Source organism: Electrona antarctica (genome assembly GCF_951216825.1).
Source record: "Electrona antarctica genome assembly, chromosome: 20".
NCBI lineage: Eukaryota > Metazoa > Chordata > Actinopteri > Myctophiformes > Myctophidae > Electrona > Electrona antarctica.
In genome coordinates, this window is record NC_136801.1 from 11,726,659 (window position 1) to 11,750,303 (window position 23,645).

The 23,645-nt window shown below is 41.8% G+C and overlaps 1 protein-coding gene across 1 annotated transcript; it reads left to right on the forward strand.

The window, feature by feature from the left end:
• Positions 1-1,762: 1,762 nt before the first annotated feature.
• LOC306913078 (multidrug and toxin extrusion protein 1-like) lies at positions 1,763-23,167 on the forward strand. Its single transcript, XM_079489601.1, has 18 exons — positions 1,763-1,931; positions 6,831-7,006; positions 8,020-8,121; positions 8,997-9,065; positions 10,174-10,322; positions 10,766-10,808; positions 13,720-13,764; positions 13,888-13,985; positions 14,851-14,948; positions 15,299-15,412; positions 16,717-16,784; positions 18,523-18,631; positions 18,799-18,874; positions 19,013-19,082; positions 19,419-19,548; positions 20,104-20,198; positions 21,170-21,268; positions 22,115-23,167. The coding sequence occupies exons 2-18, from the start codon at positions 6,860-6,862 to the stop codon at positions 22,481-22,483; spliced, it is 1,881 nt and encodes a 626-aa protein (XP_079345727.1). The 5' UTR covers positions 1,763-1,931; positions 6,831-6,859; the 3' UTR covers positions 22,484-23,167.
• Positions 23,168-23,645: the final 478 nt, after the last annotated feature.

Genomic DNA, 23,645 nt, shown 5'->3' on the forward strand with positions numbered 1-23,645 from the left:
TAGGAAATGTACTTAAAAAGTGTAAATGCCTAATGTTAAATGACACCACTAGCTACCGGAAGGGGGCGTGGAAAGGGGGCTGTGAGATAGGCCTATACTGGGTTTAAAAACACAGCTGAAACGTGAAGTGGAGGCTGTCAAATCCTGCAATTTCCTTCTGCCCATTGCGTTGCGCCGTAACTAGGATGAGCCGCCCGAAGGGTAGCCTCGGTCCCAGGCTTACTCATCTGCGAGGGCCGAAGCCTATAAGGGCCGAAGGGGCGCGAAATTCTAGTTGTGTAAACATGGCTGTGCAACACCCACTCAGTACACACTACACAGTGTAAAATACAAAGTGTTCATTAGCTCTGGAATGTATAATGTACTGTATCCAAGACCTAAATGGACACTCAGGATTTTACAGTGCAAAGCTCACATGAGGAACAAGCTTCTGCCAAAAATGTGTGCCAGTTCTCTGCAGGATGCTTGGGTTTAGTGTTACTTTAAAGGTGATCAAAGGAGAAGGTTTTACCCCAACTCCCTCCAAGAACAGGAAGATTGCAGAGGTCATTGGAAGCAGATCAGTGGGTGAATTTGCAAAAGCAGAAATGAAGCGTGCTGGGCGGGCACCCCCGCTACATATTGGATTCATGTTAAATGTGTGTTTTCAAACATTTAATGACTTAAACCCTCAATACTTACTTAAACTTGACCCTTCGCTCATTGGTCTGCTCTTTATTCCCTGTAAGCTCTTCACAGACAATATCCGATGTATGTGCTCACAATGTGCCGCAGACGTGTTGTGAGCTCATACTGTAGATCTGGTATTTTTGGCTAATGTCCTACCCAGAATAAGGATGCAAGGGTTCAATATAACCCTTGGAATACGGTTGTGTATATTACAGGAAACTACCGTTACACTTACCAACACACTCCGGTAAACTCCAGTAATGTACCATCACACCTGTATATTACCATATATTACTGCCTGCTAAACTTGAGGTTTAGTGCCCATAATTGCCCGTTAACTCCTCTTTTCACGCAGTGTCTCACACAAAGATTTGGTATCTCTGAGGGAGAAAAATACATTTGAAATATACTCACCCCATTGACTGATACAGTTAGTAATTCATTTGGATATTTACACAATAATATGTATTAATGAATGGATGTTTGTCTCACTTTTTTCATTATCAAAGAAGTCATTAAAACATGTTGACTGGGCATCTATATTGAAATGCCTTGAGATGTGGCGCCTCTGTGTGGCCAAAATTGTACAACATAGCTGGCAGAATTTGTAAATAAATAACACAATAACTAATTTAGAAGAGGTTTCAAAGTGTGTTTTTGTTTGGGTTTTAATAAATAGATTGATAAAATCTTAATAAATTACATCGCACCATTGAGAGCGTGTAGAACACAGCCCTCCACAGTATTAGACATACACAAGTATTTTTAAAGTTTCAGTATCCGTTGTATCATGACCCCTTCCAGTATTTTCACCCACAAGTCGGCTCTAATGAAACTCCACAATAGACCAAAATAGCTTTTTTTTCGTTTTTGGCCATATTAACACAGTTGGAATGTTAAAGAATGTTTTTTATTCCATCAGAAAGTCGTTTTAGTGTCATTAAGTCGTTGTAATTACATTGCAAAAATGTCTCTGTATTACAGTTTATTTGCGCATTTTGGGGGTGTGAACATTCCTGCACGCGCATATGTCGTTTCGATTGGCTCTTTGTTGTTAGTTCTCCAGCTCAAATCGCCCAGATTAGTTGCAGTGTTTCTGTGGTCGCGCGTCCCGGTGAAATCCGTCTTTTATATAATTTGATCAATCCATGACATTGTTGTTGTTAGAAGACCAGCTCAAATATTGAATGTGATGACATAGTGTAGTACAAATCCTGGTGTGATCTTCGTAAAAGTGGAAAGGATCATAACAAACGCCTAAGGTATTTTTTCCCCTGACTTTCTGTTGGTATACGGTTTTAACTCTTACACATCAGTGCACGGCTGATTCAAGCCATGCATTTAGGGGTAAAAAGGTACCTTTGTACATATTAATAATAATGTAATGTAAACACACGGCATTTTTAAATGTAGCAATTAAAAGCATGGGTCTAAAACTACAAGTAACTTCATGGAATAAATTATAGCCTACTTGCAGTGTTGGCTGCAAGTAGTTTTACTCCACATGTATTTATTTGAAAACTCAGTTAGCCTACTTACTTTTTAGATTGTATTATTACAAAACATACACTAAACAACGTCAGTCCTATATTTCTATATTGCAATATTGATACTTTAACTTAAGTAAAACAACATGTACTTTCCCACACTGCCTACTAAGGTGGTATACACACGAGGACGATTTCGGTGTTTCTCGGGCAAGTAATTAGCCAATCTGCCCTTTTTGTCACACGGAGACGGCGTTTGGGGGACTTAAACGGCTAATTTTGAAACTACCTTCCAGAGTGGGAAAGTTTGGAGACGCGACTTTCTCGTCTCCGTGTGTGTGTGTATAGCAAATGCCGCCTAATTTGCTGAAACGGTGATGTCATAGTCCCCTCGCCCCCTCCAAACTAACCAGTGTTAATGGTTTATTTCACCATAACCACTTACATATAAGTATCACAGCTATTTTATATTTGCACATAATGTCTACATTATATTACATACATATGCACGAGAGAGGAGTTATGTGTGTGAGGAGCTGATTGATTGATTGAAGAATTTATTAACAGTTTGCAGAATTACAGTACATTTCAAGCACAAACTCAATACAAAGGCTGTTAACTGTGAGTGGACGACCCAATTAAGCATTACACTTGTTTCCAATAGGGTCCACCATGTTCAAATCATCAAAACATTTAGAGACGTACAAATAGACACTTCTATAGACAGAACAGGAATTCATCATAAAGGAGGTAAAAAGGGTAAAAAGGGAAAAGAAACATATACAGTGAGGGGAAAAAAAGGGGTGGGCGGTGGGGGGGATTCACGTTCAGCTCCGTTAATTTGTTTGTTTTCCTTGGAGGAGCTGCGTTGGGTCCCCAAGTCGGCTCCGTGGCCGTACCTTGAGTTGGCTGTGTGGCCGTGACCGTCTCTTGTGTTGTCCTTGCGTTGGGTCCCCAAGTTGGCTCAGTGGCCATACCTTGAGTTGGCTGTGTGGCCGCGACCGTCTCTTGTGTTGTCCTTGCGTTCGTGTTTGAGGGATTCCGATTTTACAGGGGCCAGTTTCGAATTGCAGCCGTCCGTAGGTGCCCTTTGAGAGCGGTTTTGAAATAGTCAAGGGATTCGCATGTCTTAATGACAGTTGGTAGGGCGTTCCAGGGAAAGTGTTATATTTGGCCTATTATTTATGCTATATATTATTGAGAGAGAGAGAGAGAGGGAGAGAGAGAGAGAGCGAGGGAGAGGGGTGCTGCGTGTTAAAAAATAAATAGGCTACTCGTTCCCGCAAATAATGCCCGCCTGTGTGAATCACTTACTTTGTGCTTGCTGCTCGTTTTCATATTATGGTTTAAAGTAGGCATACACTTTAGCTGGTCAGTCAGTGTGTGCAGACTCAGAGAGAGAAGCAGCACTGCTCTGCTGATTAAATTGATATGACCTAGTGTGCATATGTCATATGCACATCTGACTGGCAAGATAATTAGTTATTTGGCAACACCTGTGTGAAATACCAGAATAAGCTTTTTTCTGGTGGCCATCTACAGGCCGGCCATGTGTACTACATCGTTTTCTTGAAAGCGGAGCAGTTTAGCGGTCTCGTGTATACAGCTTACATAATTAACATAACCGCAATGTAGACGCAGGAAAGTTTTATATCGTTCACAAACTTGCGCGGGGAGCAGCCCGAGACGTCCTCGTGTAGCAAGGGCCTAAGTGTCCACTCAACTCATCTGTCACTGACAGCTAACCTAGTGGGGGAGTGGTTAGTGGGTGGGGGAGTGATTATGCAAGCCATTAGGGGTGGAGACAAGTATCTATTGTCACACCCATTCCTGGGGCCCAGAGGTGCTAAAATCTTTGGAATCTTTGCAGGGGAAATTCTCTACTTTGGGGTTTCCAGTTCAACAAGTTTCAGATGGTCATATCTTCTTCATTTTTTTCCAATTTCAATGAACAATACATCATATATAATATGAAAGCTTACATTATGTAGTTTCATAATATGTAAAAAAATGAAAAATGACCATGCCCCCCTTGTTTATCAAACCACTGGACTCGGTCCTAACAAATGGATGCAAAAAAAAAATGGGAACATTTTTTATTTTTGTGTATTGTTTTTATATCAAAAGTCAACAAAAATCTAATTTTAATTACTTAGCCATGTGAAGCACCGAAGCTACGCGCTAGCCGAGCAAGTTGCCGTGCTGAGCGTTGCGAAGTTTGGTAGAGCCGACTCAGCCCTGTCCGAGTTGTAATCCGATAGGCAGAGAATATTAAATAATATAAAACCCGAACTCACCCAGCCCAAACCAGCCATGGTGAAATTGCACTTCCGTGTTTGTGAAAGCCACGCCTCCGTCAAACACTAGTATAAATGAACGGACTTTTGGGAAACTGTCGTTTATCTACAGAATTGCAATTTCGTTCATTATACAGTATAGTATTTTATCATCAATACATCACATTCCGTGCTCAGCCAATCAAATCATCACAAAAGTCATTCCGGCCATTCACTCTTGTTGTCACTTTTCTGCCTTCACTTTTGTCTTCAATATGTACTTTGCTCAGCCAATCAAATCAATCGCTATTGGGTGATCAGCCAATCACAAACCCGGAAAGCTGGGGATAGGCTCAAAAAACACTATCTAAACACTCAAACTTCTGCTGACATATATCCTGCTGCATAAAGAAGTTAACTGAAAAACTGAGGAACTAAAGTGTAAAAAAGTACACGTGGGAGTAAAAGCCTGCTGTAGGGAGTTGTGCGGTATTGCATTACAGTCAGGGATTAATGTACTGTCTGCAGATTTATCTGTCTTCTAGTCAGTGAGAGTATAGGAAGTTAGGAACGGGCTGTGAGTTATGGCCCCCAAACCCACATCTTAATGTCCCTGGTTTGACAGGCAGCAATGACACACTGCAGCTTTCTCTGTTCTCAACTATCTCAACTGTCCAGGGAAGTAGTAGAACAGACTATATAGGCTCGGGGAAGCAGAGCAATGATGCCGTGATTCAATAAAGACTTCATTTCAAGAGTGTAAGTGAGCCTTGTCTCGAAGACACCTATTAGACTTTCTACACGTCAACTCGTCGCAGGGGATTATCCTTGAGCTCACTCTCAATGAAGGATTGACTTGTAAAAAGTGTTCAGGGACAGACAGACCCATATGAAACACTATTTCCTCTGGTCAAAATCATTCAATCATTCATCTGAAGTGCCCTTGAGCAAGGCATTGAACCCCTACCATGAAATGTTCTATGAGCAGGGTGTGGCTGTAAACAAGCATCTCGAGCTTAGTCCAGTTCGTGGCAGCGGTGGCCGAACAGATTGCGGAGTGGTCTTGATACCGGAAGGTCGCCAGTTCGAATCAGCGGTCCGACACGTTAAAATTACCACCGCTGAAGTGCCCTTGAACAAGGCATTGAACCACTACGATGAAATGTTCTATGAGCAGGGCCTGGCTGGAAACAAGTTCTTGAGCTTAGCCAAGATACCCTGGGTAAATATAGTAATCATTGTCTCCACCAGGCCGAAGGCATGGGGAGAGAGTATGTTTTGCACTCCGTCCGTGTGTGTGTGTGTGTCCGTCCGTCCTTCCTTCCTTCCGTCCGTCTGTTACCAGCTAATCTCCGGCACCGTTAACCCGGTCGATGCCAAACTTTGCACACACACTCCCTGGATGCCAACGATGAACCTCTGCCCCGCATTTTCCAGAACGGCCTGTTATAGCGCCACCATGAGGCAGCTTCTCACATGTTTTACCTAAAACTGCACCGATCTGCGTGAAACGTTGCATGCACACTCCCTAGAGGCCAAGGACAAACCTTTGACCTGCATTTTCCGCATCTGCCTTTTATAGCGCCACCAGGAGGCCGACTTTTGTAAAACACATTTTTTGATATTACTCCTCCAGATTCTGTCCAAAAATCTCACAAATTGTTACACAGTATCTCTATGGTCATGTGCTCAAGTCGGATCTGTCCGATATTTCATATTCCATCCTAATTGGCTATAATTGGCTTTCACAGTTTGCAAGATTGCCTCGTTTTGAACAAAAGCCTCAAATCATGAACGCAGCATGCAATTTACGTGAAATCTTTCACACATGTTCTTACTGGGCTGAGGAATATATCCCACCCTTTTCACATTGGCCTGTTATAGCGCCACCAACAGGTTGATTTTTGCAAATCACATTTTTGGAACAAAATGCCTCAAATCATCCAATTGCCATCAAAGGCAAACATGTTTATATTACTCCTAAACATTTTGCCAAACATCTCACACAGTCCTATCCTCCTGGTGGAGACCTGTGCCCAGAAAGGCACTTTTTCTAGTTTCATTTCATTTCACTTCCCTGGGTAAACAAAGAACTTTGCTTTGCTTCACAAGTGGGTCTGTCCGTCCCTGGGTCAAAGTACATTTAGCAGCAGATTAATGTTTAATATAACCGCTCAAACACACTGGACATGACCATGTATGAAGTTAACCAGAGCCCTCAGAGTGCACCACGTCTGTGCACACTGCACAATAGGCATTCATACTCCTCTTACACTATTTTCGTCTTTATTCCCTCACTTCCGTTGGGAGGTGGTCTCTGATTTCATCTTTTCGCCTGTGCTTTCTTCCCCTGTTCCCACTCTCCCTTCTGTCTCCCCTTTTCTCCCTCTCTCTCTAGTCTCTGTCTCGACATCTCCACTCATCTGAATGGAGAAACCGGACGGTCCAGAACCGGCTGCCAGCCCGCCGCCGGTCGCCAGCTCCAAACTGTTCCGGTGTGCGTGGTTGCGACGACTGCTACCTTTGGCCTACAGGGAGGAACTGTACCATGTCCTGCGGCTCACAGGCCCGCTGGTGAGTAAGGGAGAGTTGCTGTGTTGATGCTCCCCTATAGTCTGCAGCTGCATCCACGCTGCCCTGTTTGTACAGTAGGACAGTCTGTGCACTGTACAATTTAACATATATGCCCTCTACTCCCATTAGACAAAACCATACTTTTATCTGATAAATATATTTGTCTCCACCAGGCCGAAGGCATGGGGAGAGAGTATGTTTTTCACTCCGTCCGTGTGTGTGTGTGTGTGTCCTTCCTTCCTTCCGTCCGTCCTTCCATCCGTCCGTTATCAGCTAATCTCCGGCACCGCTGGCCCGATCCATGCCAAACTTTGTACACACACTCCCTGGATGCCAACGACGAACCTCTGCTCCAAATATTCCTCAACGGCCTGTTATAGCGCCACCATGAGGCCGATTTAGGCAAAACACATTTCTGTAGATAACTCGGAAACATTTTATCCATACATCACACAATTCGGTATACACTATCTCCATAGTCATGTGATCAACACAGATCTGCACAATTTCCCATCTTCCATCCTGATTGGCTAAGATTGAGGCCGATTTCTGCAAAACACATTGTTTATGTTAGTCGCACAGATTTCATCCAAATCTCACGCAAATCGGTACACATGATCTCTGTAGTCATGTGATCAAGACGAGCCTGTTGGATTTCTCAGATTCTACACTAATTAGCTAAGATTGCCTTCCAAAGTTCTCAGGAGTAGCCCGTTTTGTACAAAATGCTGCACATGTCCTGCTCATCCAGAATTCTATCCTCAGAGATGCTATGAGTGATCTGGCTCTGCATTTCCTCAACAAAATGAAGAAAATTGTTGCAAGAAACAAACAAACAAAAAAACATGTTTATATTACTCCTAAACATTTTGCCAAACATCACACACACTCCTATCCTCCTGGTGGAGACCTGTGCCCAGAAGGGCACTTTTTCTAGTTATTCCTGATGTGCACATTGGTCATACAATTTAAACTTGTCTTATTTGTCTCTCTCTCTCCCTGTCTCGGTACAGCTGATATCTCGGATTCTCAACTTCCTAATGTCATTTGTGAATACCATATTCTGTGGTCATATAGGCAACGTAGAACTGGCTGGATATGGACTGTTCTCAGCGGTAGGCTATGACTTACTATTATTACTACCACTATTTGTACTACTACTAGTCTACTACTACTACTACTACTACTACTACTACTACTACTAATAGAAATTACCACTGTAAAGTGTAAATGTACATCATGTAAAATAATATGGATATGGAAGGGAGTCAAGGGACAGATGAGGACAGAGTGGGGCAGAGGGGTACAGAGTCAGGATCTTCGTGGGTCAAGGAGTGAGTGTATTCAGAGGCAATTAACAAAGAACATGATATTCAGAGGTTTGACTGACGTACATGTATACTGTACATTAAAATCGCCAATGTTCATTTAACTCTGTGAGTGTACAAATTAAACCAATTGTAGCCAAATGGACCCATGCAGCTGTCATAGGTGATTAGACTTAACAAAGGTGAGGTTAAAGGGCCACTTCTTCACCCCTTTTGCAACCATGTCTGACTGCGGACATGTCCATTGCCGGCACACTCTACCAAACAAATTTGGCATAGCAGGTGGTTTTAGAACCTGCTATGCCCTTTCCCAAACGTATGTGTGCAAACATGTGTGTGAAAGTGTAACAACACCTACACGGTTCAGCCTATAGACTAGACGTATGTGCGTGACATCATCATTCCAGGAATGAGTGGCAAAAAACGAATTTCTAACCCTGACAGCCCATAACTCAAAACAGAAAAGTCCGATCTGATTGCATTAAACTACGTTAAACTACGTTAAACTCACTTTGCCACTCGATTTGCCATTCATTTTATGCATGCGCATACCCTCTATTGGGGTTTTGGAATAATGGGCTGTCATAACAATGGACAGGCCCTTCCCAAACATGGGTATTTTCCATTGTTGTAATTTTCCATTGTGTTGTCCATTTTGTCAGGCTATGAACGCAAGCGCAGCAGCCATAGGCACTGGGATCCTTGTTGCTTGTGACACACTCATTTCTCAGGTGAGCACAGTACTGTATGTTATAAAAATCACACCAAGTGTCAAGTATGGGGCGCTCTTATCATCTCATACTGGCCAATCAGAATGCCTGTGATTGGTTAGCTGATTTGCTTGTTTACATATGACGTACATTTTCCCTTCAATGTCAATGGTGTTTAATGTTTTATATTTAGCGGACATTTGACCTAATTTCTCCGTTCGTTGTCAATGGCAAATCTTGAGACGTGTGGGGACAAGATTTAGCGGACATTTGACCTGAATTCCCCGTTCATTGTCAATGGCAAATCTTGAGACATGTGGGGACAAAAGCTGTTTAAAGGAGGGGCTAGCTCCCCTCAAAAATCACACCAGTGTGAAGTGAGGGGCGTCTTATCATCATACATCACATTCCGTGCTCAGACAATCAAATCATCAGTCATCACAAATGCCAATCACTTTTTGGCGCCTTCACTCTTCTGCCCTCACTTTTATCTTGTACTTTGATCAGTCAATCAAATAATCGCTATGGGGTGATCAGCCAATGATCAGCCAATGTTTGTGTTCACACAAACACACAAAGCTGGGCATAGGAGGGGCTAGCGCCCCTCAACAATACAACAATACTAAATAATGGCATCATAGTGCCACCCATGGAAATTGAACTGATATAAAGTCACTAATTTAGACGCCCAGGCCTTCTGTCTTATGTACAGTATATCGCTATTGCTGTATATCGCTGTCGGGAAGAAACCACTTAACTCCAAAATGTTCATATTTCAGGAAATGAAAAATATAAATTTTTCAGGAAATGAAGAAAACCGTATATTTTGAAAACAAAACAATACTGCCTCATCAAAGTTGGTGTTGTGACTTTATATATTGTCAATTACTTGCATGAGAGGGAGAGAGGTGCTTTAGCAGACAGTTTGAGGGTCCAATGGAGTTAAAAGATTTTGTCTGAGGTGCTTTTTACTACTTTCCATCGGTTCAATATTTTCAAAACAACACACTACACACAGACGTAACGAGTGTGTTCAATAGCACTGATATATGAAGAAGAAAAAAAAGAAACCTCAAAATGGAGTTAGGTGGTTTCCTCCCGACAGCAACGATATGCTTTGTTCTTCTAGACCTATGGCAGTAAGAACATGAACCATGTGGGAGTGATCGTCCAGAAGAGCATGTTGATAATACTGCTGTTCTGTCTGCCCTGCTGGGGTCTGCTCATCAACTCACACAGCCTGCTGCTCCTCATGCAGCAGGATGATGAGGTAGCCAGGTAAGCGCCCAGGGCTCGGATTACTCTGCTACAAATGCATCCACACATTAGTGTCATTTCCATGCTCTATATAATTGTTCACCTTATCTCATTATTTGGTCATGTGCATGCAATACAGTATATCACTGTGTTTCTTGACGCGTATGTCTGGGTACACTGCATGTCAACGGTGAGATTACACTTCTGGTCTTCAGGCAGCAGATTACTCTGCTACAAATGCATCCACACAGTGCCATTTCCATGCTCTATATAATTGTTCACCTTATCTCATTATTTGGTAATGTGCATGCAATACAGTATGTGACTGTGTACATATACGTTTTGTACATGAAATGCAAGTAATAATAATGGTTCCTTTGGAACACAAATGAACAAAGACACATTTACCGAAATAAATACACATTATTTGTACTGAAGTGATAAAAAAGTTTGTACTGTTCTAGAATTGCCCAGCTGTATATGATGGCATTTCTCCCTGCTATTCCAGTGAGTGCATTTTACTAAACTTCTCTGCTAGAAGCTAAATGTTCTGTAGATATAGAGCGTCGCAGTCCCGCCCCCTGTCATGACGACGCCAGGCCCAGGAAATTATTCCCAATGCATTTTTCCCATAGACATTTCAAAAAGTATTTATTTAAAGACGGTTACGCCGCGGACAAAGCCAACTCGAGTCGTGACAAATCATGACAATAGAGCGTCGCAGCCCCGCCTCCTACCCTGGCCCAGGAAATGAAACCCAATGCATTATTCTCATAGACATTTCGTAAAGTATTTATTTAAAGACGGTTACGCCGCGGACAAAGCCAACTCGAGTCGTGACAACTCATGACAACACAAACAATATTTTGGACCAAACAAATAATTAGAAAGAAGAAAAACAACAAAAAAAGTGTTGTAACCTGCCGTTTTTTTCTTCTTTGTAATTATTTGTTTGGTCCAAAATATTGTTTGTGTTGTCATGAGTTGTCACGACTCGAGTTGGCTTTGTCCGCGGCGTAACCGTCTTTAAATAAATACTTTACTTAATGTCTATGAGAATAATACATTGGGTTTCATTTCCTGGGCCAGGGTAGGAGGCGGGACTGCGACGCTCTATAAACACAATATTTTGGACCAAACAAATAATTACAAAGAAGAAAAACAACAAAAAAAGTGATTTGTCACGACAAGAGTTGGCTTTGTACGACACTTAAAAGGTCTTTAAATAAATACTTTTTGAAATGTCTATGCGGTAAATGAACGGAGAATCATTTCCTGGGCCCTGGTAGGGGGCGGGACTGCGACGCTCTATAGTGTGGTGTGTATATATAGTGATATGTGTTATTTGACTACCTCTATCATTTTCCACTTTCCAAGTATACAGTACTAGCTTTCTTTAATTTGAATGACAATACCTACAAGTCGGTGTTATGTGTACAGAACAGTATTAGACATAAGCATAGCCAGCAAATCATATTGCTGCATGGCTAAGCAGCATGTACAAAATAAAAGTGGTTCCGTGGTTGGGACTGCATATAAGAACGGGGTAAGATGAACCACTTTTCTTTTTTTCAACCAAGGTTTATGTTTTAGGTTGTAATTAGAGAAAAAGATTTGCTGTTTTCTTCCGTTTTAGCGATTTTAGCTATTTTTGACAGGGGGGCGGGGGCATTGGAACATGGGGCTAAATACAAATTTAAAATATGGCAATTTCTTTATTAATATTTACTATAGTCCTACCGATGCCATACTGTGTGTCGTATAGGCTCATATGTCAGTTTGTCACCTCCCCCTTCACATTCAATAGATCCTGTGATCTTTTAGTAAAAAATCACACCCGTGTGAACTGAGTGGTGCAACTCCCCCCTTACACCCCCCCCCCCTCTCGCTCTCATTAGCAGGCAACAGTGCAGCACTATTTCTCTCTCTCCGTTTCTGGCACGACAGCGCCCCTACTGGTACTCATGAGTCACACATGAGTCACACACAAACATAGGTTAACACGAGTCACATAGGTGTCACACGGACACGGACATTGCTGTTCCTTGGAGTGGTTGCAGTTGCACCACTCAAAAAATCTCCATAATCTTTTGTAAAAATGAAATGCATATTATTTAGCTTATGTTCGAATGCCCGTAAGTAGCCTTGCCGAGCCATGATCGAGGCCCATAGGGCAGGAGCCTATCTCCTGTTTCTGTAGCGTGAGGCAGCTTGATGTACAAGTACACCCCCTGGATATGATGCTAGTATGTCGCAGGGACTTACCCACAATCCAACCCTTGATGCTGAGTGTCAAGCAGGGAGGCACTGGGTCCCATTTTTAGAGTCTTTGGTATGACCCGGCTGGGGATTGAACCAACGGCGTCAACTTTGGGAGTGCCTGAGGGCTTGGGCACCCACTGAAAAAAGAATAAGGCAAATAGCACCCACTGAGATTAAGGCTGAAGATCCCCTCCCCCTGGTCATTTTGTCACGTAGGCACACACCTTTACGGTGTTCACAGAACAGGTATTCAAATGCTAATACGGTGGCTTTGTTCCAGTGACCGCACGGTTCATTCACACTCCGTCTCCTGCAGCAACACAACACTAACACAGTCAGCGGAGAGGCTGCTGTCTGTGTACCGTCGGCCCGTCTGTAAAGAGCCATGAGTCGGGAGGGGAGGGAAGGGCAGCAACACCGCCGGCCAATCTCCACACTGACTTGAGACTTGACAAACAGAGCCATCTCAGCAAAAATATCCCAAAACAATGTCCGGGGAACAGAACTGTTCCCTTTCCTCAGACTACTTTTACTTTAATTAAAAGGTAAGATGCAGTGGCTGTAATTTGGTCAAGGATCTTGCTTTCCACCCACCGATCTTGCTTTGCACCCACTGCCGTTATAGGAACCTGCCGCCCCTGGATTGAACCCCGACCTCCCAGTCTCGGGGCGGACACTCTAACCACAAGGCCACTGAGCTGGTATGCTGAATGCCCGTGCCCCCTCTAAAAACCAGCTAAAGTCGCTACAACTAAAGAAAGCAGCGAATGAAAAAAATACATTACACTCATCTTTTACTTTCTCTAATAACCTAAAACATGAACCTTGGTTGAAAAAAAAACCAAAGTTGTCCTTTAAGTTGTCCTGGAAGCAAGGCAAAATGAGAAATGACAACAGTTTTTCTAGATAAATGGGGTGGTTCAACTTACCCGCTGGCTCATCTTACCCCGTTCTCCCCTATTGTATCGATTCCTTGGTGAATCAAGGCCACAAGTATCCTCTCTGTACCGTACTGGGACGGGGGGAAAAAATCATGGAACATATATTTTACAGGAATTTCAAATGATCTCAGATGATCTCATCAGAATTCAAATCTACACGTTAGAGTGTTTGTGTTTGAGAGTTCTGCTGTCTGAAATTGACATACCCCCTACAGGCGATGTTCCTGCATCAACTACAGGTTGCGTACCTTCAGAATCAAGTAAGGGTTCATGCCTACGGGCTGTGTTGAAAAATACAAACATCTCTAAGTAATATTGACTTTGGTCTGACTATACCTCTCCTGTTTCCCCGATTGTAAATTCTAATTTGTTTTATGGGATAGGGGATCATTTTGCCCCAGATGTACACAGCAGCAGCAGCCAACGTCGTCAACTTGGGTTGCAACTACGTTCTGATCTCCGTCCTGAAGATGGGCGTGATGTAGGTGTGCCCATGATTTGCTCTTCCTGTCCTCCTCAGACTGTTTTCCTCTCCCCTTAACCCATTTTGACCTGAGATCAGATTCTAAAAATGTCTTCTACATCCTGACAGTTTCCTGAAAAAGCTATGTTTCTGTGTCAGTCGTTCTTCGATTTTTCAAAAATAGCAGACCTACAAGCAGACCTATGAGCTTGTAGATCTGCTATTTTTCAATAGCTAAAGCATAGCATAATGCTAACACCAAAAGGGGTTCCCGCCCAAAATGTTATAAGGCTAATTTACGCTTCGGCAACAAAGTACAGCTTGACCAAAATAACGTATTTTCTCCAGCTCCGGGTAAAAGTCAGAGTTAAGCAATTGAAAATGGGATTGACATTAAAAATTGTAAATGCAGCCTTGTCCTCAATGCCCTCAGTGCCCGCATACATGACTAAATACGGTAATACCTCAAAATAGTGAGCGACAGTCCAGGCGGCCGGCGTAGCCGTCTGGGCCCCCGGGGTTCGACTCCCGATCCCGACGGACTGTCGATCACGCAATGATTCCTGTAATGATATTAATTTTGTGTTGTTAATTGATGATACTGATTTTTGTTGTTATTCTTCATGTCATGTCTATGAATTGATTGCATAGGGCCAGGCCATAGGGAATAAATGGAAACAAGACAGCAAGGACAATTTTTGGTGATAAGATTGTACTCTGTTGCTGTTTTTACATTTACAGTATGTCTAATAAACTATTCAATCAATTTTCAACTGAAAATAGCATCAACACTTTTAGTCCATTCAATGAATGAATTCATTTCAAATGAATTGGCTCTTCTACACACTAAGTGAAGTGTGTGTGTGTGTGTGTGTACTTGCAGAGGATCTGCAATAGCTAACGGCCTTGGTTGGATCACCATCTGTCTGCTTCTCTATGGTTACATCCGTTGGAGGAAGCTTCATAAACAGACATGGGCAGGTGAGATGTAACAAAGTATGCATAGTCATGCATGCCTCTCACACACACAGCTATTACAACTCATTCACCGCCACTAGGGGGCGCCAAAAGTCCCAGACCGCCACCATATATATATAATTTTATTTTATATATTTTAATTTTTTTCAAAAAAAAAAAGTCTAAAAAAAAAAGAAAACGAACATGTTAATAAACACGAAAAACACGTCCTTGGCGCTGCAGGACATCATGAAAAAGAAGTTAAATAAGTCCTTGGCGACCATTGAGTTAAAAATAGAGATAAAACAGGGAAAAACTCTACACTAATCATAATAATAATTTTATTGTGTGTGAATCTATGGCACTCCATCTAGGCTGGTCCAGTGAATGCCTTCAGGACTGGGGTTCCTATATGCAATTAGCCATTCCTGGCATTCTCATGATTTGCTTTGAATGGTGGATCTGGGAGATAGCAGGCTTCCTTGCAGGTCAGTATTTGTGAGTGTTACGGATTACACTTTATTCCTGTGATTAACAAGTATTTCTATTCCTATATTTCATCACTTGTTCTGCATGACTGTAAGCTGAATCAGTTAATTATTAGCGCACTGTGCACAGTATTCTGATCATGTCTGGTTGGAGTGTCCTGGCTGAGAATAGTAAATAGGCGAAGGCTGGATAAGAGGGGCACCTATCATTGGCATCCGTCAGTCTCGAGAGACTATGGAGTTGTGCTCTGGATAGTGGTTCTTCTGCTTTTGGTGCAGCGTTCAGTGTGTCTGAATAGACCAATGAGGGATTGTCTGGTTGGTTTTGGGCCATACATACATGGCAATACATCATATACGATGATGATACGAAAGCTAAGAACGTACTGCCTGGTACAACTGCTGGTCTTAACCCTCTGTAAATCCTCTCTACTTTGAGTGCTACTAACTAATGTCTAATACAACTGCTGTTCTAAATCCTTTAGACCCGTTATTGACCTTATACCAACCTTGAAACGTACTTTAGTTGCGTGACCAAGAATGGTGGCCCCTTATTGGCTGAGAGAGGACACCGTCATACATATGCAGCCGATGACTTGCACGCTCTGCTTGTGCAAGTAATGAGTGGGTAAAACCATACGTATATTAAATTGTTTATGGGTCAATATAAGTAAACGTATATGATAAACCTTCCACAGGAGTAGCTTTTTGAGGGGCGCTAGCCCCTCCTATATGCAGCTTTAATGTTTGTGACATTAAAAATGCCATTGACAACGAGCAAGCATGTGTCTGAGCAAATCGGCATATGTATGTCGGTGGGAACCCTTGGCCAATAAGGGACCACCATTCTTAATGATGAATCATTTCACACTGGTGTGATTTTTCATATTTATCACACATTTTGTGATTTATATATACTCTATCCAATTTTCCCGATTTTGATTCTGGAAAGTTATGCAAATGTGGGCACATTTTCCTATATAATGCATAATTATATTTAACAATAAATAATTGTCTTCATGTAAGTAATCAACTGGGGAAGTTGCATGGTGATAACTATTTCTTCATCCTATTCACCTATGATGTATATGTGAAAATAGAAAAATGTGTGGAAGGGTTATTTTTAATTTAGTACTTATATTGACCCTACAAAAATGTAACACTACTACTACTAATATTACTACTATACTAATAATAATAATAATAATTAAAATACATCAAATAAATAAATAGAACATTGCATTTATTACTGAGTGTGATTACTGTTGAGCAGGTTTAAATCCTGAGCATTCTCTCTAATGCAGGGATGTTGGGAGAGGAGGACCTAGCAGCCCAGCATGTGTTCGACGAACTGGGAACCTTTAGATATATGGTATGATTTGTCCATTCATTCTAACCATTACCGCCTACAGCATACATGGGCAACTGGCGGCCCAGGGGCCACATGCGGCCCCCAACATCACTTAATGTGGCCCTCAGGTTAATATCACAATACTGATATATTATTGATTTGAAAACATGACCTGATTGAATTACTTCTGTCTAAATTATAGTAGCTTAATGAGTAGTATTATTAAAATGTTATGTCTTTTTTATGTCCAATGTATTTGTATTTAGTTTATAAAGTTAACATTACATATTAATTAAAGTCATTTGAAAGGCATTTGAAATTAAATAATGTTACTTTTCAGGATTCCAATTGAAAAATAGCAAAAATAGCTGATCTACAAGCTCAAAACGCGTCACACGCGCTTTGAGCTTGTAGATCGGCTATTTTTGCTAGAACAGTAATATGCAATGTGGCCCCTCTGGAGTGAGTGAGGAAATATAGTGGCCCTATCCATCGTCAAAGTTGCCCACCCCTGGCCTACAGTATATCATTACACAACTCATTGTGAGCTTGTAGAAAGAAAAATCGCAGTGCCTTGGAGCCAGGCACAGGTAAAGGACAACTTTCCTTTTTTTTCCCAACCAAGGTTCATGTTTTAGGTTGTTATTAGAGAAAGTTAAAGATGAGTGTTAATTTTCTTTCATTTGCTGCTTTCTTTCGTTTTAGGGATTTTAGCTGTTTTTGACAGGGGGGCATGGAGCCATTCGAGCATGGGGCTAAATATGTATTTTTTTTACAGAATTATTTAATATAGTCCTACTACACCCAGAAATTACATCTGGCCACAAAAGATCACAGGATCTACTGAATGTGACAAACTGACGTATTGAGCCTATGACACACAGTGTGGCTTCCCCCCAGTAGGCTACCTTCACATTCAACAGATCCTGTGATCTTTTGTGGCCAGATGTAATTTCTTCTATAGGACTATAGTAAATAATAAAAAAATAAATTGCTATAACATTTTGTAAAAAAAAATACATATTTAGCCCCATGTTCGAATGCCCTAAATCAGAATCAGAATCAGAATATCTTTATTGTCATTGTACAAGACAACGAAATTGATGTGCAATCCAGCTCAAGTGCATTTAAAACAAAAGACATAATACTCTATATAAAAAACATACATGTAAGACATATTGCACAGTGAGTCCCTTTAGTCCATAAAGTGTCAAGTGTCAGGGTTCAAGTGTCAGTGTTTAGAGCTATTACTGCTCTGCGGTAGAAACTATTTTTCAGTCTGTTCGTCCTTGCATTGATGGCCCTATAGCGCCTCCCTGAGGGCATGAGTTGCAGCAGGTGATGACCTGGGTGGGATGGGTCCTTGAGGATGCTGTTGGCTCTTCTGCTACAATGTCTCTTGTAGAGGTCCTCCAGAGATGTGAGAGGACATGCCATGATCCTCTGGGCTGTGTTTATGACCCCCTTTCTGCCGCCGTGCAGCTGGAAAACCACAGGGAGATGCCGTAGGTCAACACTGACTCGATGGAACAGCGGTAGAAGGACAGTAGCACACTCTCCATTATGTCCATTTTCCTGAGCACTCTGAGAAAGTACAGTCGCTGAAAGTTGTCCTATAAGCAGCTGCAGGGTCAATTGGTCGTGGTACAAACAGACAGACAGACCTACACACAAAGCTGTTCATAGGAGATGGTGTGCCACCGCTCAAAAACAAGATGTAGGAGAACGCCTTTAAACTTAAACTGACCTCCGATATCAGTTCCCTTTAGGTGTCTCGGCAGCTGCTTGCGTGCGTATTGGAAATGCCCTCGGGGCTGGTGACACTCCAAGGGCCATCGTTATCTGCAGAGTGACTCTGGCTTTAGCAGGTATCAGGAACAGAGAGACACACACACACACACACACACACACACACACACACACACACACACACACACACAATAATGTTTGTAGACATCAAACATAAAGTCCTGCTCAGGGGAATCATTTGTGGTCCCCCTAGTTAACGTTAAAATATGATTTAATTTCTTTTTAGGCATCATGGCTGTGTTTCAAGGTGTTATTATTGTTGCCTCCAAGAATGTGATTGGCTACATATTTACCTCAGATGAGTGAGTAATTCTTAATTTTATACTATGTCGTACGAAGAAGTATAACTAAGTTATATTAATTAATAATAATAATAATAATATACCACAATACATTGAATACATGAAAATAATTTAAATGTCTGCTTTCTATATCTGCAGAAACATTGTGGCGATCGTTACAGAAACCCTTATTCTTTCCATTTTCTTACATTTCTTTGACTCACTATTGGTAAGTTTTGAAGACTTTTTTTTGGTGATATTTTGGCTAAATATGTTCCTCTATTAAAGTCAGCTCACATGCTACAGACTACAGAGCCTGTGAGACACCGGCGATTGTGTATATCGAAAGGCATATTTCATCCCTAGGACCAACCAGTAGGGGTCAGTATAGTGACAAGACAACACAACCGGTATGTCTAAAACTGGGAGGAAAAAGGGGAACATTCAATTTTGGCAAGAAAATAAGTAATAGTCAATTAAGTAAAATATCAAATGAAGCCGTGAAAGGAAGAAGTTCTCACTTTGCTAGTTTGTGATTCTCTTATTTATTCCTGTGTATGTTCAGTGTGTTTCCACTGGGATCATGGTGGGTGCTGGAATGCAGAAAATTGCTGCATTGACCAACTTGTCCAACTACGTCATAGCATTGCCAATAGGAATAGCACTGATGTTTGCTGCCAACCTCAGACTATTAGGTAATGTTTTGCTTACTGTGTATACATTATGAATGTACACAAATATGTTCATGTAGACACGAATAAGGATTACATTACATATAGACGCGCACGCACTCTTTTTAATTTGGTTCAGCAATAGCAGTACATGACATGTACGCACTAAAACACACAATAATATGTCTGCCTTTGTTAAACTGCTGTTGTAGACAGCTCTAGAATTGCACTTTATGTAGTCATAGCACTTTATAGTACACATGTATAATATATTATATAGTATGTATAGTTAACATAGATACTCCACTGTTACGTTCTTAGTTTACGCATGATTCATGATAACTACTTTTTATATATGTGATGTATGCCATGCTTTTGTTATTGCTTAATGTAAGTCGCTCTGGATTAAGAGCGTCTGCTAAATGCCTAAATTGTAAATTGTTTACTTGTTTCCCCATCAGCTGTGGTGTGAATCTACTCATTTTGATATTTTCCTGTGTGGGCGTGTGCGCGCGTGTCTGTGTCTGTGTGTGTGTGTGTGTGTGCGCTTGCGTGTGTGCTCTGCTCTCCCTGTGTCAGGCTTTTGGCTGGGCATCTTAATTTCTGTCATATTTCAGTCCATCTTCTGCGTTCTCATCATATTTAAACTGAACTGGAAGAAAGTCACAGCTGAGGTAGGATGTCCCCTAAATCCTATGAAACGATATATATATATATAATAATAATAATAAAACTTTATTTGTATAGCACCTTTCATGACATGAAATGCAGCTCAAAGTGCTTTACACAAAAAAAGAAAAGAAAAGCAGGGCATAAACAATACAGTGAGGACATGAATAATTTTTTTTTTAAAAAGACAAATAAATCAATTAAAAGCAAGGGTGTAGAAGTGGGTCTTGAGCTGAGCTTTAAAAATGTCTACAGAGGCTGCCTGTCGAAGGTACAGTGGGAGTTTGTTCCACGCCGTCGGCCCGTAGAAGCAAAAAGCTGCTTCCCCGTATATGCCTTACCATTTTCATTTGCCAACAACACCCAGTTTATGTACTGGAGGAAAGAGGATAACCTGACTTCTCATCTGAACTGTAGTGGAGGAGCTTAATAGGGATATTTCGCGTTAATTCTTCTAAAAGCGCACAGATGTAGCCCTAGGGCATGCTCTAATGATTTAGCTAGGGCGCCCGAGGCGGCGACCTTCTGGGTCGCCACAGGCCCACAGCGGCCAAATCCATATGGCCACCATTAATTAACGTTAACGACATAAGGAAACATTTTCATCACATGCTACTTAAAGCATAATGACATTTTCAAATGTGTCAAACTGGGGGTTTTCATGATTCTGAATCCATTCCAAGCATTAGTTTTGCACGAAAAACACTCCTTGGGCTAAAAACGGCATGTCACACAAATGTGATGAGGTCATCACATTTGGGCACATTTGGGCAAGTGGCTATATGCTATACAGCCATGCCCTAAGGAAGACATGGTGTTGTGTTTTATTGTTTTTAAATGTGTAGCCTTGTCATCTATAGCCTAAAATAAAGGCTTTCGAGTGTACTACAAGTTTGCCCTCTGATTGGACCCCCTTTTCATATACAGTATTTGATTTGTGTTTCCTCTTGGGACTGGCTCTCATGTGCTTTTGCAGGCACAAGTGCGAGCTGGCAAGACCATCATTGTTGCAGCAAACCGTCCTGTTAGTCAGCTGGTAACACCAGTCCCTGATGTGTCAGACTGTCCTAATACAGTAAGTGTGTTTTTATATAACAATACTGATCTGACTCACTTAACCAATTGAATCCTAGCATCCGTATTCTGGTGGTGGTGGGGAGCATTTGGAGAAAAAGGCTGATCTACAAGCTATTTGCAGCTAAGATATTTGGTCACACCATTATCCTTAAGCAGAACCCTGACTCTGTTTGAACAGAATGGAAGCCTTTATTAGCTATTATCGGTAACACCTGTGAAGGAAGTAGGGAAGGGGTAGTCCTAGTTCTTTCCAAAATGGCTACTGTGAGCACAGAGCCTATTAAAAGTAAAACACAAACTGCACCAAGAATTCACCATGCAACTCCTTGCATGGTGAATGGCAGTTGAAAGGAGTGTGTTTGACCTTAAAACTGTTTTGTTGCAAGGAGTTGTGGTGTGGATTGGGCTTTAGAGTTAACACCCTGATGTGTTGTAGCTCCGAGCTACAGAATGAGCGTAGGGACTGAGGGAACGTATCAGGGCTATTACGTAGGTAGAAATGTAGCAGATCCAGATTTATTTTTGAATTCTGTTTGCCAGGCAACAAAGTCTTATGCACACCTGATATGCTCCGAGACGGGTGCGTAGGCACTAGGCAGGGCTCAATGTATTCATAAAACAGTGCATAAAGACCCGCACACCGTCTGCAGTTGCAATAGTTTATTTAGGCAACGTTTCGGTCAAAGACCTTCTTCAGGCATCTCATGACCTTCTTCAGATGCCTTCTGACCGACAGTTAAGATGATCAACAGTACATTCTGGCACACTGTCCAAGTTTTTGTGTAAAAGATATCATTTCGTTTTGAGCATTCTATTTCCTTTTTACTTTTTCCTTCTCTTAAAGGCCCAGCTGGAGGGTACTGGATTTCCTGCTAGCTACAGCGCTGTAAGCACCCAGGATCTGGATCTGAAGCCAAGGCCTGAGACGGAGGGCAGCAGCAAGGGCCTCATGGAGACACAGGGAGAAACAGAGGGTGGTAAAAACACACCAGGCATCAAAGCCAACGCCAAGCTCTCTCTCACACAGCTGATCATCCGACGAGGACTCACCCTCTTGACCACAGTTCTCATCCTGGCTGTAGGCATTGCTGTGCACTTTGTCTTCCCCCCACCAGAGGTCTCTGCTCAGAGTAGGAGCAACTATACCACAGGGCAAGACTGGGCAAATAACTCTACACCAACAGCTTACCTGGAACTGACCACACACCCCTAAGCAGTATTGAATGTACAAGACCGGTGCCCGGCTGTAGAGCACCGAGTCGGTAACGATGTAAGTTGGAGATCCATTTGTGCTGGTTCTGGACAACCGGCTATCTGACGGACTCGACACCGGGCAGGCGGGGTTTTTTTGCTACGAATTGCATGTGGGGAAAAGCCAGTATACAGTGTCAAAGGATACATAATTCAGTTCTCAATTCACCATGGCAGCTTCGAGAGACTGAAAATACCATAGATGTCAGCAGGTGTGTACTGCATTAGTTAGTGAGCATTATCCAACAGAAAGCCACACACAATGTATATTAATTCTAGAGACCAAACCACACTAAAGGGTCGCCATGCAACTCCTTGCAACCAAACGGTTGCAAGGAGTTCTATGGCGACCCATTGGTGTGGTTTTGGCCATTGAATTGAACCACTTGGGTTGACGTACAACAGGATGAACGCTAGAACAGTCTCTTCCCGTCCCTTTGGTGTGGTTTGGGCTTTACTAATTTGGAACTCTCTTCTGTCTGGATGAACACCCCAGACAGTTTTTAAGTTACTCGATACAGTATTTAGATATTTGATATTCATTTTATCTGCCGGTCTGTTTTTTTCCCCCTTGGGCCTTTTCACCTCCTCTATTATATTATCTATTACTACTATTCCTTACCCGTTGTGAGATATTGCCCTCCCATAAATATCTTTAATTGACATTAATTTCAACTTGTATAATATATACGTGTGTTTTTTAATGAATAAAAACAGCACTATAACATGAAAGTATTCGTACAAATGCATTGATTGATTGATTGATTGAAGAATTTATTAACAGTTTGCAGAATTACAGTACATTTCAAGCACAAACTCAATACAAAGGCTGTTAACTGTGAGTGGACGACCCAATTAAGCATTACACTTGTTTCCAATAGGGTCCACCATGTTCAAATCATCAAAACATTTAGAGACGTACAAATAGTAGGGAAATGGTAGGGAAATATGTTCATGGCAGGGACCGCAACATTGACACTTATTAGCCCACAGACTAAAAGCATAAAGCAATGTTAATTTAACTCTGAGAGTGTAAATGGGTCCATTTGTCAGTTACATGTGAATGTAACTTTGAGAGTGTAAATGGAGCCGTTACGGTTCATTTGGTGTGGTTCCATTTGGTT